Genomic DNA, 15,586 nt, shown 5'->3' with positions numbered 1-15,586 from the left:
CAAAGAAATTAAAGGGGCACTTTCTTTCATATAAAAAAGGCCAATTTTCAACTTTCTTAAAAATAATCGGAATGGGATCAATAAGGAAGCGTTTCAAAGCTTCAAGTTTCTAGTTTTAGAATCTTTAAATGAATTTCCATTCTTTCTGTTTGTTACAAAATTACATTGTAAATAAGCGACGTCCGTCGATTGAACAAATTTTTCAAAAGTTTGTCCAAGAATACTGAATTAAAAAAAAAAATCCTAGCATGATTTAGTTTTAGCTTTAATTTCTTTTTTTAATGAATGGTCTATGATTTTTTTGTCGAGATAATATATTAAAAAAGCTTTGAAACGCTTTTTTATTGATCTTATGCCGATTATTTTTAAGGACGTCGCTTTCTTACAATGTAGTTTTGTAACAAATAAAAAGAATTGAAATTCACTTAAAGATTCTAAAACTAGAAACTTTAAGCTTTGAAACTCTTTTTTATTGATCTTAGTCCGATTATTTTTAAGAAAATTGCAACTACTTGAAAATTGATCTTTTTTTATATGGAAGAACGTGGCCTTTTAATTTTTTTGCGTAGTTTATATTATTTTATATATTATTTATAAAATGATATTTTATACATAATTATATATAATATTATAATTAAGTTAATATTTAGAAAAATACTTTTTTTTTTACATAAAAAGATCAAAGATATATATTTACAGAAATACAATATTTTTGAGTATTGAAAGAAAAATGCTATTATATTATAAATTTGCAAAAACTTTTATTGCTATTTTATCATAAATTTTACAAACCAAATCTTTTTCTTATTCATTAGATCTTGTTGCAATAAACTCAATTCCTTCGAGACGCAAATATTGATTATTCTTTTTATCATTGTGCAACATATTTTTCTCAAAGTATAAATAATTTCTTAAATTACTGAAAACACTTCTCGACTACAGTTAGTATTTATAAATGTGAGTTTTTACATATGGCGTTAATATAAACATGTAAACCACACATGTGCTCTAATATGTCAAGGCCTTTGCCTCTTGTCAGAGAATAGTCCGGATTCCGATATTACAGAATGCATATTTGAATGACATAGGTGGAAACTATTGGAGACGCCTACATGGTGGTAGGCGGTTGTCCTGTGAGAATACCTGATCACGCAACCCAAGTGGCAACTATGGCGCTTGACCTGTTACATCAAAGTGGAAAATTCAAGGTGAAACACCTTCCGGACACGCCACTCAGGCTACGCATCGGTCTTCACACCGGTTAGTTCTCATTCCGCAAATTTTCTAATTTCCACTTGCAATCGAAGTAAATAAGTCACGAAAAATAATTGCAGGAAATTATTTTAAATATTTAGAAAATTATAATTTGGAGCAACGTATTATTTCCTTTAAATAAATATTTCTAAATATTTCAAATAATTTTCTCTAAATTATAATTTTCCTGCAAATAATTTTTAATATTTCTAATGTTTTTTAATATTCAATTTTTTTCCTTCTCCAAAACATAGAGTCTAAGTATATGTATTCTTGAAGAACAATCGTTCAAAATATCTCGTTTTTCATATATATATATATATATATATATATATTCAACATTATTAAATGTATATGCATTTATATTTATTTTTTAAAAGAAGTCAAAATTGAGTAACTAAATTACGTAATCTACTTTTTCATTCGCGATCGAATTTTTAACAGTATACTGTCTATCAATTTGTTCATCTTTTTTTATTCTGGACCTGTTCAATACCTTGCATAGAGAAACGTGATTTCAATACCGCAACCCAGATTTTTAACATCGTTACGATTTCCACTATCTTGTTTATCTTTGAAGCATCTCATCGTCAAGAGATTCCAGAGTATTCCAGAGAGAGTTTACATCAGAAATATATATATATATATCTATATACTAATACTGTATGTAATAACTTTGAGGCAGAGAAATTACCAATTACATGATTTCCTATGTATTGCATCCTCGTGTCAATTAATCCCTTAATTAACGAGAATATCGTGTTTACGTGTCCAGATGGGTTGGAAAATCTCGAATCAACGAAAACAAGCGGTGAAATAATCGATTAAAGCTTCTCTGTTAATTTTCCGTTGTATCGATTAGATTTCTATATACAGGATGCTTCTGGATTAAATGACCAAACTTGAAATGTGTATTTAGGACCTCAGAACAAAAAAGTTTCCTCTATGGAAGTATGCTTGCAAACGCTTCGTTCAAGAGATATTGACTTCTTAAGTTACAAAACTATGGAAATAAATAATATCAAAATCTCCCTTTTTCTTTGTTTTGAAGATCAAAGGTCATTGATCTTGTGTTTGATTATGGTAATGTGACAAAGAGAATATACCTAAATGATTTTAATATAAGAATATACTTAAATTATTTTAATGTCCAAGAGATATTGACTTCTAAATTACAGAACACTATAGGAATAAAAATAATTAAAAGATTTCGAGGAATTTATAGTTTGGCTATTTAACCCAGGAACACCCTATAATACAAGGTGTTCTAAAACTCTCGAATTTCTTTTTAAGGCCCGATTTTCTGACGAATTTAGAAGCGATTTTTCTTCAGCAGAAATATTAGACATCAATAATTTTCAAATTACAAGCAATTGAAAAAAAAGGACTTTTCATTAATTAAATTTTGTAGAGTTAGAAGACTAACAATTAGTTATAAAGACACGTAAATTGGGAAAATTGGCAAAAAAATGATAATGCTTTCTTGGCATTTTCACTGAAGAAAAAACCGTTTCAAAGTTAACCAAAGAATTCGCCTTTAAAAAGAATTTTAATTTTTCGAAAGACACCCTGTATGTGTGTATATATATAATATATACAGAAAAAAGTCTATTCTTGTTTTGAAGACGTTTTTATTCTCGACATGTAAATTTTAAAATGAGATTATGTAGCATTAAACGAATACAAATTGCTTGTTTAAAAACATTTATTATAGTTCTACCAAGAAAAATAAATATATATATTCTTATTATTCAAGAATAATATTTACGAATAGAGAAGAAAAATAGTTAGATGGCTAAATAATATACATAAATTCAAATAAAAAATTATTGTAATAAAATTAAGATAATTATATTATAATTTTCAGATAACTCTTATAACACTAAAATAAAATTATAATATTATTGAAATTTAAAATTATCAAATTTTTCTAAGACAATTTGACATATTGTTCTTTATATGTATATAAAATAATGATCGCGTTAAATCAAGTATATTAAATTTCAATTTAATACTAATTGACAAAAATGTTGGATGGACAAATAATATATATTCAAACAAAAAATTATTATAATAAAATTAAAATAATAATATTATATTCTTAAAATAACTCTTACAATATTAAAATAAAATTATAATATTGTTGAAATTAAAAATTATCAAATCTTTCTAAGGAGATTGCATATTGTTGTTTATATATAAAACAATAATCGCGTTAAATCAAGTACATAAATTTCAATTCAATACTATTTTTTTCTGCATATATATAAGTATACAAGGGAGAGGAACAGAGAGTACGCAGTAATTATGCGAGCACTTGTGCTTCCGCTTTGTCGGGAATTTCGCGAGAGAACAAGCTTCTCACACGCGTCTTGTCTCAGTTGAAACATTAACAAGAGAAGGAATTCACTTCTGTACCCCTCCCCCTCTCCCCCAACCCCCTACACAGGCCCGTGCTGTGCCGGCGTGGTGGGTTTAACGATGCCGCGTTACTGCCTGTTCGGCGACACGGTGAACACCGCCTCGAGGATGGAGTCGACCGGGGCGCCCTGGCGTATCCATCTCAGCCAGGCGACGATGGATCGATTGACGCAGGTCGGCGGATACCACATCGAATACCGCGGGCCCACCGACGTCAAGGGCAAAGGCAAGATGCCGACCTACTGGCTGCTAGGCAAGCAGGGCTTCGACAAGGAGCTGCCGAAACCGCCGCCTCTCGGGTAAGGCATTTTCCAGATTCCCATCTTCACCCCTCGCCCCCACCCCCTTTCGAGACGTTTCGTTCGCGACCCCCCCCCCCTCCCCGAGCGACTCGATGGCCGTGATTTAATCGCGCTCGATCTTATACATTGAGTTCAATATATCGTGACGAAGGTGTCCCCCCCCTCCCTCCCTCCCGCCCTCTTTTATATTCGACACGCACGAGGGGGTGTAACTTCACCCCTGCCCTCTAGTTTTTTCTTTTGCATTCCCGCATTCCAGTTGGAACGTAACGACGACGACGACGACGTAGCTTCTGAGCGGATGATACTCTTTAGCCTACGAATCGTTGTTTTACGCGAGAGAGAGAGAGAGAGAGAAAAGGGGTCGGATTTAATCAACGAAGTTGGTATAAACGTATCTCCGTTTGATTAAGTGTCAGAAATGAGTCGAGAGAAACGAGCTCGGGAGTTTTTAATTATGTAACGATGAGAGCCTGTAGCGCAAGGCCGCCTTTGCAGCTTGTTTGCGCATTGAGTTTATCTCAACAAACCCTCTCGACTTTTATCTCGCCCCCCCCCCGCCCACCCTATACGTATAATTGTTCGACGTATACTCGGGAAAGTGATATAACGGCAAAGTTTTCTCTCGCACGAGCTATTCTCTTATAATACCCGCGGGCAAAAAGTGACCTACTTGATGGCGTGCGTATATAGAAGGGAGGGAGGGAGGGGGGGGTAGGGGAAAAGTCTGATAATCTTAAAGTTTGCGTCCCTATATTATGCAGGGTATTTCCGATCTGACGCGCAACACTTCGGCCGCAGATGGCAGAATCAAATCTAAGAAAAATAGCCGCTTGGAAGTCGATTATGAAGAATTAAGCGGTTTAAACGGTTTATGCAAAAAGAAAAAAAAAGCCCTAATTTTGTTCTGTAATTAATTTCGAGTAGACATTAAAAGGGGAATTTAATTGCGACTGAATTTTAACGTGAAAAATTTGCATGTGTACAGCCGTATCCAAAATTATTAGGCATCCTATTTTTCTAAAGAACATAATAAATTAATTTTTATATAAATGATTTCTTAAAACTTAAGAATGCGCGTACGATTTCTCGAAATTTATTGTGTTTATGAAACGTATTATTTTTATTATTTATTATTAATTTTATTATTTAAATTATTGATTTTAGTCTGTTTTAGCATGTGTGTTAAATTATTTCTTGTTTTTTTTTTTTTTTTTTTTTTAGAAATTTTATATTTTCTATTCTTCTTCGTTTCGTTTAAACTCTCTTTGTTCCATTGTTCTAGTTCCGCGTTCAATCCGTCTTTCTAGTTCTGTTTGTTCTAGTAAATTAGCATACTAAAATATTAAAATGTCCTTTTAATAAGGCCACAATAGTTTAATTTCTAAATCTTATTATTAAATTTGCAAGGATCATCTCGAGCTAAAATTGTTAAATAAATAAAATGTCGATGCATCGTTCAAACAACTATTACATAAGTAGTTAATTGAAATCAATGGTGTATTATTTATTTTGACACGCAATACTAAAAAATAAGAAAAATTTAAAGAGACCTAATAATTTTGACTGTATATATATATATATATAGATATATATATATATATATATATATATATATCAATAATACAGTATATATATATATATATATATATATATATATATATATATAAATATATTTATAGCGAAATTTGAGATGCAAAATACAATACATAAAGTTATTTGAACGCGTCGGTTGATCTATCGCAATAATTTTCGCTGGAATGTATATATATGTGGTGATGCAAAAATTTTGCATAAAAGCGTCAAGTTTATTTTTTATCTCCACGCGATGTGTATATTTTTATTCGCACTATTTGCCTTCCAGATATTTAATCCTTTTATCTGTTGCTATTCTGCCGCCACGTTCAGGGAAAACCATGGGTAAGTAGACTTGCATGTAAATGACTTTGAATCGATCACATTTTATCGCTTTACATCCGATAAATTTCTCGTAAGTGTCAGATCCATTTCGGCAAAAACTTGAATACATCACGCGTCAATATTCAATATTCAATAATTTCATCTGACATCCATCTTTATGATGGGTGTCCCGTCTAATAAAATTCACATGAAATTTATTATCTAAATGCGCGGTTTTATTCGCTTGAAGAATTTATATATAAAAAAGTTTTATTACAAATTATTTTATCAGTCAGCTGCGTGAGTTGAACGCAACGTAAACTAAAGTGAGGATGCAAATACAGCGCATGAATAAACATTCACAACAGGGACCATTCATCAGCATCAGAATGGCGTTTACAACGAAATGCCAATTATATTCTCTGAAAGTTGCTCTTTTCACGTTTTTATTCGAGAATTTATTTCTTTTCCCTGCTAATATAAAATTATTTCCCTCCCTCTAACGTGCAACGTAATCATCGTTCCTTGGTTACGACTATAATCACTTTTACAACTTTCCCATTTCTACGAGTTCTACAAACGTCATGGCGCTCATGAATAAACACGCATTCGAACCATCTGGGTCCGCTGACATCGAAATGCCATTCGCATCTAAATGTCATACTTATCTGAAAAATTCTCACATTTACGTTCAAAATGACGGATACAAAATAGCGATACATATAAAAGCGATACATTCAAAATAAAAGTTCGATATATATCAATTTTATTTTATGCTTAAGTACTTTGGAAGAATGATATGGAACCTCCAGATGTCTTCCTCCAAAGAATATACAATAAGAATTGAATTTTAAATTTATATTAGATCTTATTCTTTCACATTTTTTTTTACTTCTTCAAATTAAATTCAGAATAGAGATATTTTTTTATCTATAAATATAATTATATGATTATAATATACTATAATATATATTTTAATTTCTAAATATATCATTATATCTATAAATTAAAATATTTTTATACGAAAGGACTTTATATTTAAAATCTTTAGGTAAAGGAAGAAAATAATTAAAATAAAAATTAAGTTATAAAAATTACTTTGACAGATAAATTATTACATTTTAAATTTAATAAGAAATAAAATGTCAAAAAATACGCTACTCCAGCCAACATACGCGTATCTCACTTATATATGTTTCTCCGAATTTTCCAAGATTGGACGAAAGTCTGATGCTGGGAAACCACTCTCAGAGCGGATTGTCCAACGGAGACTCGGCAGGCTCTCAACTGCCAGTGATACCGTCGCAGGACGAGCTGCCCGAGGAATCGACCGTCGACCCCGCCGAGGTCGTCCAGCCTGATCGCCAGGACTCCGCCAGCAGCAACGACGGGGGGGTCGCCAGCCGGGCCGCGTCCTTCGAGGAGAGCAGTGACGTTAGGAAGGTCACCGTATCCGTGCACGACGAGCGCACGCTGCTGCCGAGCTACTCCCTCAGGTCCACCAATGACTTCATCGAGGTGTTGCAAGGCAAGCAGGACACGGCCCTCGGGATCGCGAGCAAAAGCACGTCCGGCGACACTCAGGTCTCCCTCGGCATGTTGTCGTCCTCCACCGTTTCCGGCGTCGACCCGACTTCCTCGGCGATCCTCGGCGCGTCCACCAGCTCGCTGACGTCGATCGCCGGCCCGACGACGTTTCGCCAACCGCTGAGGCACCGCCGCATCGGCTGCATCGACGAGAACGATCTCAGCATGCCGTACAATCATTACAGGTGTCTATCACCCAATGAACACCACGGTACGTGCCTAGAAATTTGAATATCGTGTTAGTGTCCAATTTGTGGAGAATTTATTGCTCCAGAATTGGATTCCGGGATCGATCAACGAACGTCGCATGGATCTGTCGGAGATTTATATAAATTAAAAATTTAATTAGGAATTCAGTTTCAATATAAATTTAAATATTTAATAATAATTTTAATCCTAATTTAATATTAAGTAAAATACTACGAAAGGATTTTATATTTAAATTTTTTTTTTGGAAAAGAAGAAAGGATTAAAAATAAAATGAAAATTAAATTATAAAAAATTATTGGCAGATATATATAGATAAGTGTATTAAATTTTAAATATAATAATTTATATAAAAAAAATTTTAATTATACAAGTAATAATATAATATTTATATAGTTCAGTATATAGAATTAAATATTTTAAGATTGATAATTTTAGAGAAATAGAAAGAGAGATTTTTTTATTATTCAAGCGGAAAATTTCAAGTTACATTCAAATTGAAATTCCACGAATGTATAAATAAAATATTTCAAAACACCTGACCTCAATTTCAATAATAAAACTATTTATACATATTTTGAGAATTCACATAGGGGAACGTGGGGTAGAACGGCCAACGTAAGCATTGAGCAAGTTTTCAACATATTAAAAAAAAATAAATCCATCTTTTTTTTACTAAAAATATTCTTTGGAATATCCACTATAAGAACAAACACAAGTTTATTATAAAATAATAGTTTAAATAGACGAGATTAATGATTTAGTAAAAGCCTAGACTTTCGTGATATGCTTTTCATGCGGAGTATAATGGACTACCTCCAAAACTTGTTTATTTCATTAACATTCATGTCTAAAATTTCTTCAAAGTTGTATATTATAATATGATATAAAGAACATAAGAATATAGATTTGTATTTTTAAATGATAACTATAAATTAATAAATAAAAACAATTCTCTGTTATAATAAATATTTTTCTCTTTAAAACATGAAAAAATATCCTTTAATGTAATAATTTTTGGTATTAATTTTGAAAGACAGCATCTATGTATACTCTCTTCCTTTCTCTCTAGTATAAAAATAAAAAGTACAACATTTCGTGGGCTAATATTTCATTAAGCCTCAAAACGTATTTATTTACTTTTGATCATATAAAAAATTATAATTAATCAATATTTACATAGACACAGTATGAAATTAATAAGAAAAGATCACTTTAAAACATAAATGTATTTACGGTAATAAAAAATAGAAGTTTATCATTGTTTACCTTATGTAAATATATCGAAGAATTACAATTCAGTCGCGGAGAGCACAGCAAGTGCATTAAATAATTTATAACAACTTTCAACTAAAAATATTGCGACCACTGATAACAGCACGCAGAAAGAGACCCCTAATAGCAATAATTGCAACATATTTCATGACATGGTAGCATCTTTGTAAAAAGATATCGACTCTGCACCATTGTACCCTGCGGTGCCGTTCTACCCCACGTTCCCCTACGTATTTCGAGAATTCACATATCTATTTTTAAATTTAAATTGCTATATTTTATTAAAAAAAGAATCCGAAAGGGGGACTCTTTTAACATACGTCTAAATCGCATTAGTCTTTTTTTTTTCAATTTCAGGGAAAGGCCTCAGCCGGATGCTGCGGAGGCAATTCAGCCTGGATCGCCCGGACGAGCCGGTGTCAATAATCCCGGAACAATCGCAGCCACCGAGATCGACTCCTCGTCTCTATAAGCAAAATAGCGCGGGCGCGGCCAACGACTTGGAAAGAATCGAGGAAGTACCATCGTCAACTACTCCTAAACCTCTCCTTCAGAATTACCGCCACGCGGCTTCCGTTTCCCTCTCCGTCGAGTCTCTATCGTTGCGTTGAACCGCCGAATGTTACCTCGAGGAAAGAACTCCGACATATTATATATTACGAGCACAAAATCGACACAAAACAGCGAACGATTCTCGCGAAAAGTCGCGTAATAATTAATGTCTATCAGCCGTCATTAAACGATTGCGTCAACGTGATTTAATTAGCTCTTTCTTTCTTCAGATAGATCGTAATTTTAGTTTTAATTCTGGTCATAATTTTATTTATAGAAAAAAAAAAAAAAACAATATTGTTTAAGCCGAGATTGACAGCTAATCAATTGTTGGTGAAACTCGGTGCCCAGATTCGACGTGATCACAATCAAAGAAAAATGTCAGAAATCTAATGAAAAAAACGTAAGAATCGATGATCGTTTTGAAAAACACGCAAGTAATGGTTGCTGATATCATGATTCCCGTTGCTGCCCCGTCTGTATTCTTATCTGAGTGTACATTGTATTGGTGTCTGATAATACCCGCGGGCAGGGGTATGTAATCCGTGATTAGAGATTCAATGTGGTTGTGGTAGGCGTGTTGTAAATCGTTTATAAATAATCCTTGGGGCAAAAGTTTACATAGGACTTTACGGGCGATATCTGCTCTTCGAATTCCCTCTAATGTGTCTGTACCTGTCAATATTTAAATGTTTCGCAGGTGAATCACTTTCAATGAATGATTGTCATTCGCGTCATCTGCGATTCCCTTGAAACTATCAGTATCCAAGAGAGAGAGAGAGAGAGAGAGACAGAGACAGAGACAGAGACAGAGACAGCTAACGAATAATTTAATTAAATATCGAATATATTTAAATGGCACAAAATATTATAAAAATGTAGAAAGGATCCATTGAATTTTTAGACTACAGTTTATGATGTGAGATTCAACTCAATTTCTTTAGAAACGTATTAAAATGTCGAAAGTTTAAAGGGATAATGTATTTCTTATTTTTCAGATTTTTTCACGATATATATATATATATATATATATATATATATATATATATATATATACATATAATATATATGTATTATGTAAGATCATTTTTTTACCTTGCTAAGAATTAAAAGTTGTTCTCATAATTATCTACTGTCTATGATCGTAAACTCTCTCGCTAGATGTACGTATCTATGAAAACGAAAAATCTGACGTATTATATTAATAAATGGATTTTTAATATAATAAAATCATCTTCACGCACTCTTAGAAGAATTATAAATTTAACTGGGACTTTAGACCATTCATAGAGACAAGATAGAACAAAACGAAGACTACTTAACAAATTAATCACTTGTTAATAGTTTCCTGGTGAAAATATCTCTAGATAAAAATATTATTGCCTGTCCGATATAAAAAAAAAAAAAAAAGAACCAACGCATTGGATACATTGTTCATACATATATATTGTCTATGTAATAACTATGTCGATTATAATCCGATCGATGGATCTATCAGGAAAAAAAAGCTACGTAGAGAGTAGTAATTAACTACCATTTCGTGATTAGAGCGACAAAGAAGTACTTCATCAGCAGGTACGTAAATATAAATATGAGATATTATTATATATTGATGTTATGTTTGGCCTAATAATTTCGTGATAGCCGAAAAGATACTCGGTCTTCTATTGCATGCAGGTTTTGTGATCAGCGAGTGGATCAAGGTAAAGCTCTTCTTAAAACACGTGGGCGTGAAAAGTGGATAAACACCTTAGCCACACAAGTAGGTAAAGACTTTACTCCGCAAGTGAATAAGACTACAGGCAACCCGAGATAAAGCGCGATTACATTTTCACAGCAAACATACGTATATGCTTTTAATTTTATTTCAGGGAAATTAGAGATATTTTTAAAAAAAGTTAAATATCATATTTTTTTAAATACGGTACGCGTAAAATTATTGCTATTTCTTCGATTAAATATAATATTTTTTATCGTAAAATTGAATTGAGTGGAATTTTTGCGACATAGTATTTTTAACACCAATTATCTTTGTAATCGGCTCTCATATCAAAATTCTATTAAAATAAAGCCAGTTAAAAAGTTTGATAAAATATAAAGGTTTAAAATTTATTTTTGTCTTTTATTCGCGTAATTTAGAAATTATTAATGCTCGAGCATTGAACTAAACCATTGTACGCAATTTGCAATAATGATGTTGGTTTTAGATTATCTTGTAGAAAAAGAAGTAGAGAAAGGAAGAGAAAGAGAGAAAGGTTACTGTGAGTTATGGCTCAGGCAGTCGATTTAGTTAAAGTATCTCTGGTGAGCAGAATGTAATCGAATGGATTACAATAAGAGTTATCCGACTGGTTTTTTTTTTAATTCATCACTTCAATCAATCTCTTTTACGGTCGACGAGCGAAAATCAGTCTTATGCCACGTCACGGATGACATAAGAAATGACAGATCGGGTTTGGAAAGGATTCTCTTATACATCGCGAACGTGACTCGGATTCTCGCTTTATGACAGTAAAATCACGTCGGTAACGTCATGCCAAGTACACGGATGACATAATATGACATAAACATCCGGAGATCACCAAGTGACCATGATGGACGATACTTTGATCGGCTTCCCGGACGTGCCGTGGCTAAGGGACGTATTTTATCGTCAAGAGAGAAGCGTATGTAAAGCTTCCGACTGTTTAATGCCTCGATTTAAAAGCGTCATTTTTTCCATCTTATAAAATAATTCGAAATTATAAGATATTTTTATAAAGTAACAAAGAGATAAATTATTTATGCTTGAGAAAAATTCTATTATTTATTTTTAATACACGTTTGATTGTAGGAAAAATTAATTCGACTTTAAACAATTAGAAAACGAGATACTAAAAAATTAATAATTAATGCTCCCACGTCCTATGTTGATTTTTTATATTTAGATTTTGCTTGTGATCTTAATTTAATTCTTCAACATTATAAATTAATAATACAATTAATTTAATAAATTAATTAAATAAATTATTAATTAACTAAATAAATTATTAATACAATTCAATAGTGTCTCATCTTAAATTCCCACAATTAATTTTTCGAAATTATCATTATCATTATTGTAAATTAAATATAATAAAATAATTAAATTAAAAATATTATTTACATAAATATCAAGACAAATTTGTTCTCATTAAATTAAAATTCAAATATTTACCATTCGTTAAACACTCGCTACATTCCTATAATACTTGACAATATATAATTATAGCAGACGTTTCCGTTTACTCAAATATATTCTAGACGTTTTAAATTTCCTGCAGAGTATTATAATTATCTAGACACTTTATTACGATCAGTTTAACGCCGTTGAAGGAGTAAAAATTGTCGTGTCTAGATTAAACAAAATTAAGAAAATTAACAAATCCAACTACGATAAATACGATCCTCAGCCACATTATAACTGACAACGATGATGAGAGACCCTCTTATCGCGGACGACAATCTTCATATTCCGCTAATTGTGGTATCATTTCAAACAATCGCGCAAGAACGCGGATTATTCTGTTAGTTAATAGTTTCTAATTAGAACCGAGATGTATTTAAAACACTGTACTTATAATAATATTTTGAATTATATTTTGTTAAAAAATTAATATTTAATGCTCCCACGTCCTATGTTGATTTTTTATATTTAAATTTTGCTTGTGATCTTAATTTAATTCTTCAACATTATAAATTAATAATACAATTAATTTAATAAATTAATGAAATAAATTATTAATTAACTAAATAAATTATTAATACAATTCAATAGTGTCTCATCTTAAATTCCCACAATTAATTTTTCGAAATTATCACGACCACGAGATTGCACCGTAGCATTATTATATCAACACTATATTGACACTACAACAATTCTGCACTCACGACGATCTAATACGTATATAATGTGCCATGTTAATGATTAATAACTTTTGACTGTATCCAACATACAATAACCATGTGCGAGAAAGAAATGAAATACGAAATACACGTTGTATACTTCTCATAGAAATTTCCACGAATGCGTATTATTTATCGAGGCGATAAATAAATAAGTAATTAAAGTGTGTTATACACATATATATATATATATATATATATATATATATATATATATATATATATATATATTGATAATAAATTATATTCCCGAATCAAAAGGAAGATTCCTCGAGCGGGAAACAATTCCCCCTCCATTTTTATCCGCGATCCATGAGTCTCGAATCAAACTGTGCTCGTCGAACTCTAATTAGTTCTTCTCGTCGAGCTGTTCTATTATAAAGCGATTAGTAGATTTACTATTCGATCTTTCCTAAGTCGCTCTCGACGCGGTCGGTGCTAAAATCCGGACGACAATCCTTAAAGAATATGATCGTATTTTTTAACAATAATTATATAACGATAATTTTCGATAGCTGTCACTCGTGAGAGAGCGGGCAACCCTCTGTTCGACTCGCCCTCGCGAGTAAAGGTGTATATTTAGGAAAAAAAAAACACACACACACGTGTACGGCGAGGTCGGGCCCACGTACTTGACGAATATACGTACCTCAATGTAATTCCTGTAGTTACGTAGTTACGCTAATGTTAGCGATATAAATAGCGTGTAAGTCTCTCTGTAAGCGACTGGCGGTTCCACGCGACAGGCATCCTGGGAACGATTTTCGGAAACACTCGATTGACTCTTTGCAAGTCTGCAAGTTTCCTTTTGTTACATTTAATATTTTTCTCGTGCCCTTTTCCACAAATTTTTACGCCTTTTAAATGGTATTAGAAATGCAATAACGTATCATAATTTTTGTATAATGTATAATATATATATATATATAAAAGTCCAACGAAACGTGATGAGAAAGTTAAATAGAGTGAATGAAAGACTAAAGGATGTGAACCAGATCTTAATTTGAAGATTCATTTCCATCCACTTGGACTAATTTTACTAACGAATCTAATTACCAAAGAGCAGGTACTCCAGCACGATTATTATATCTCGCTCTGAATTTTTTTTTTAACCTTATCTTACCTTACTTTTTTCATTCAATTAAGTATAATTACTCATTTACAATTATATGTTATAATGAAATAAAATATTAAAAATGGCAATTATTGAGAAAAGAGAGAATAAATGAAAGAAAAAAGAAGTATAGGATATGAAAAAGCGCAAAGGGTTAATACATTTTTCTCATAAGGGTGCCTGTTAATCAATCTATCGCAAAAGTGATCATTTATTATCAGTAGCGTTGAGAATATTTATTATTAATAGAAGCCCATCTGTAGATAATTAAATAAAAAATTAAACCTGAGCTCTAGGATCGCTCCATTCGTCTGCACAATTTTTACATTAAAATACAATTTATATTAACAATCGACTTTAATTAATTAATAGAGTTCCTTAAATTGCAGTCATTACAGATGATTGACATTGTCAATCGTGCATTCTCACAGTCTGACACGTTTCACAATACGCAGTTATGTTTTAAACAGATCAAGTATTATATTCTTTTTCTATTGATTAGTGTTTACTTAAAGTGATAGGATATTCGCGACGCTACTGATTACACCGTTTCTATATCTGACTGTGAATAGAAGAGAACTTTAATTGTACGTATGAATGTGTTACATGTTAAAAGATGTTATCGAAAAAAGGATATCTAAATATTATTATGCATAACATATAGCGAAATTGATGGCGAGGGTTGGATATTTGTATATTTCAGACGCATCGTGCGATTGTATACTCGTTATTAATATTTCAATGTTACTCGGTAACATCTTCGGCAATAAAGATAATCATACGGCCATACGATTGTTCAGTGAACGTCTTGTCTTTTCACGTAAACCTTTTCAATAATTTATTACTTTGAAACGATAGTTTTCCAATAGCAATTTTCCAATTCATAAAAGTTAATAGAAAATCCTTCCATCAAAAAATTCTCACAAAATGGAAAACATAAAATAAGAATTAATTGACAATACGATCAACGTACAATATAATAGACAATATTAAAATATTTCGCAATAATAATTTTTAGAATTAATATTAATATTATTAGTAATTACACAAA

The 15,586-nt window shown here is 31.8% G+C and overlaps 1 protein-coding gene across 2 annotated transcripts in view; it reads left to right on the top strand.

The window, feature by feature from the left end:
* LOC140669919 (retinal guanylyl cyclase 2) overlaps positions 1 to 15,322 on the top strand; it is a 63,398-nt gene extending 48,076 nt beyond the window's left edge. Inside the window, exons 19-23 of one of the 2 annotated variants that reach the window (XM_072900130.1) lie at positions 1,089 to 1,260; positions 3,704 to 3,974; positions 5,886 to 5,897; positions 7,091 to 7,674; positions 9,303 to 15,322. In XM_072900130.1, the coding sequence (XP_072756231.1) occupies positions 1,089 to 1,260; positions 3,704 to 3,974; positions 5,886 to 5,897; positions 7,091 to 7,674; positions 9,303 to 9,556 (1,293 nt within the window). In that variant the 3' untranslated portion in view covers positions 9,557 to 15,322. Of the gene's footprint in view, positions 1 to 1,088; positions 1,261 to 3,703; positions 3,975 to 5,841; positions 5,898 to 7,090; positions 7,675 to 9,302 lie in introns of those variants that run through there. The other variant, XM_072900131.1, reaches the window with a different exon arrangement.
* Positions 15,323 to 15,586: the final 264 nt, after the last annotated feature.

This window comes from Anoplolepis gracilipes, chromosome 10 (assembly GCF_047496725.1).
Source record: "Anoplolepis gracilipes chromosome 10, ASM4749672v1, whole genome shotgun sequence".
Lineage (NCBI taxonomy): Eukaryota > Metazoa > Arthropoda > Insecta > Hymenoptera > Formicidae > Anoplolepis > Anoplolepis gracilipes.
The sequence above is the reverse complement of the archived record's forward strand: the minus strand, read 5'-3'. Positions and strand labels throughout refer to the sequence as shown.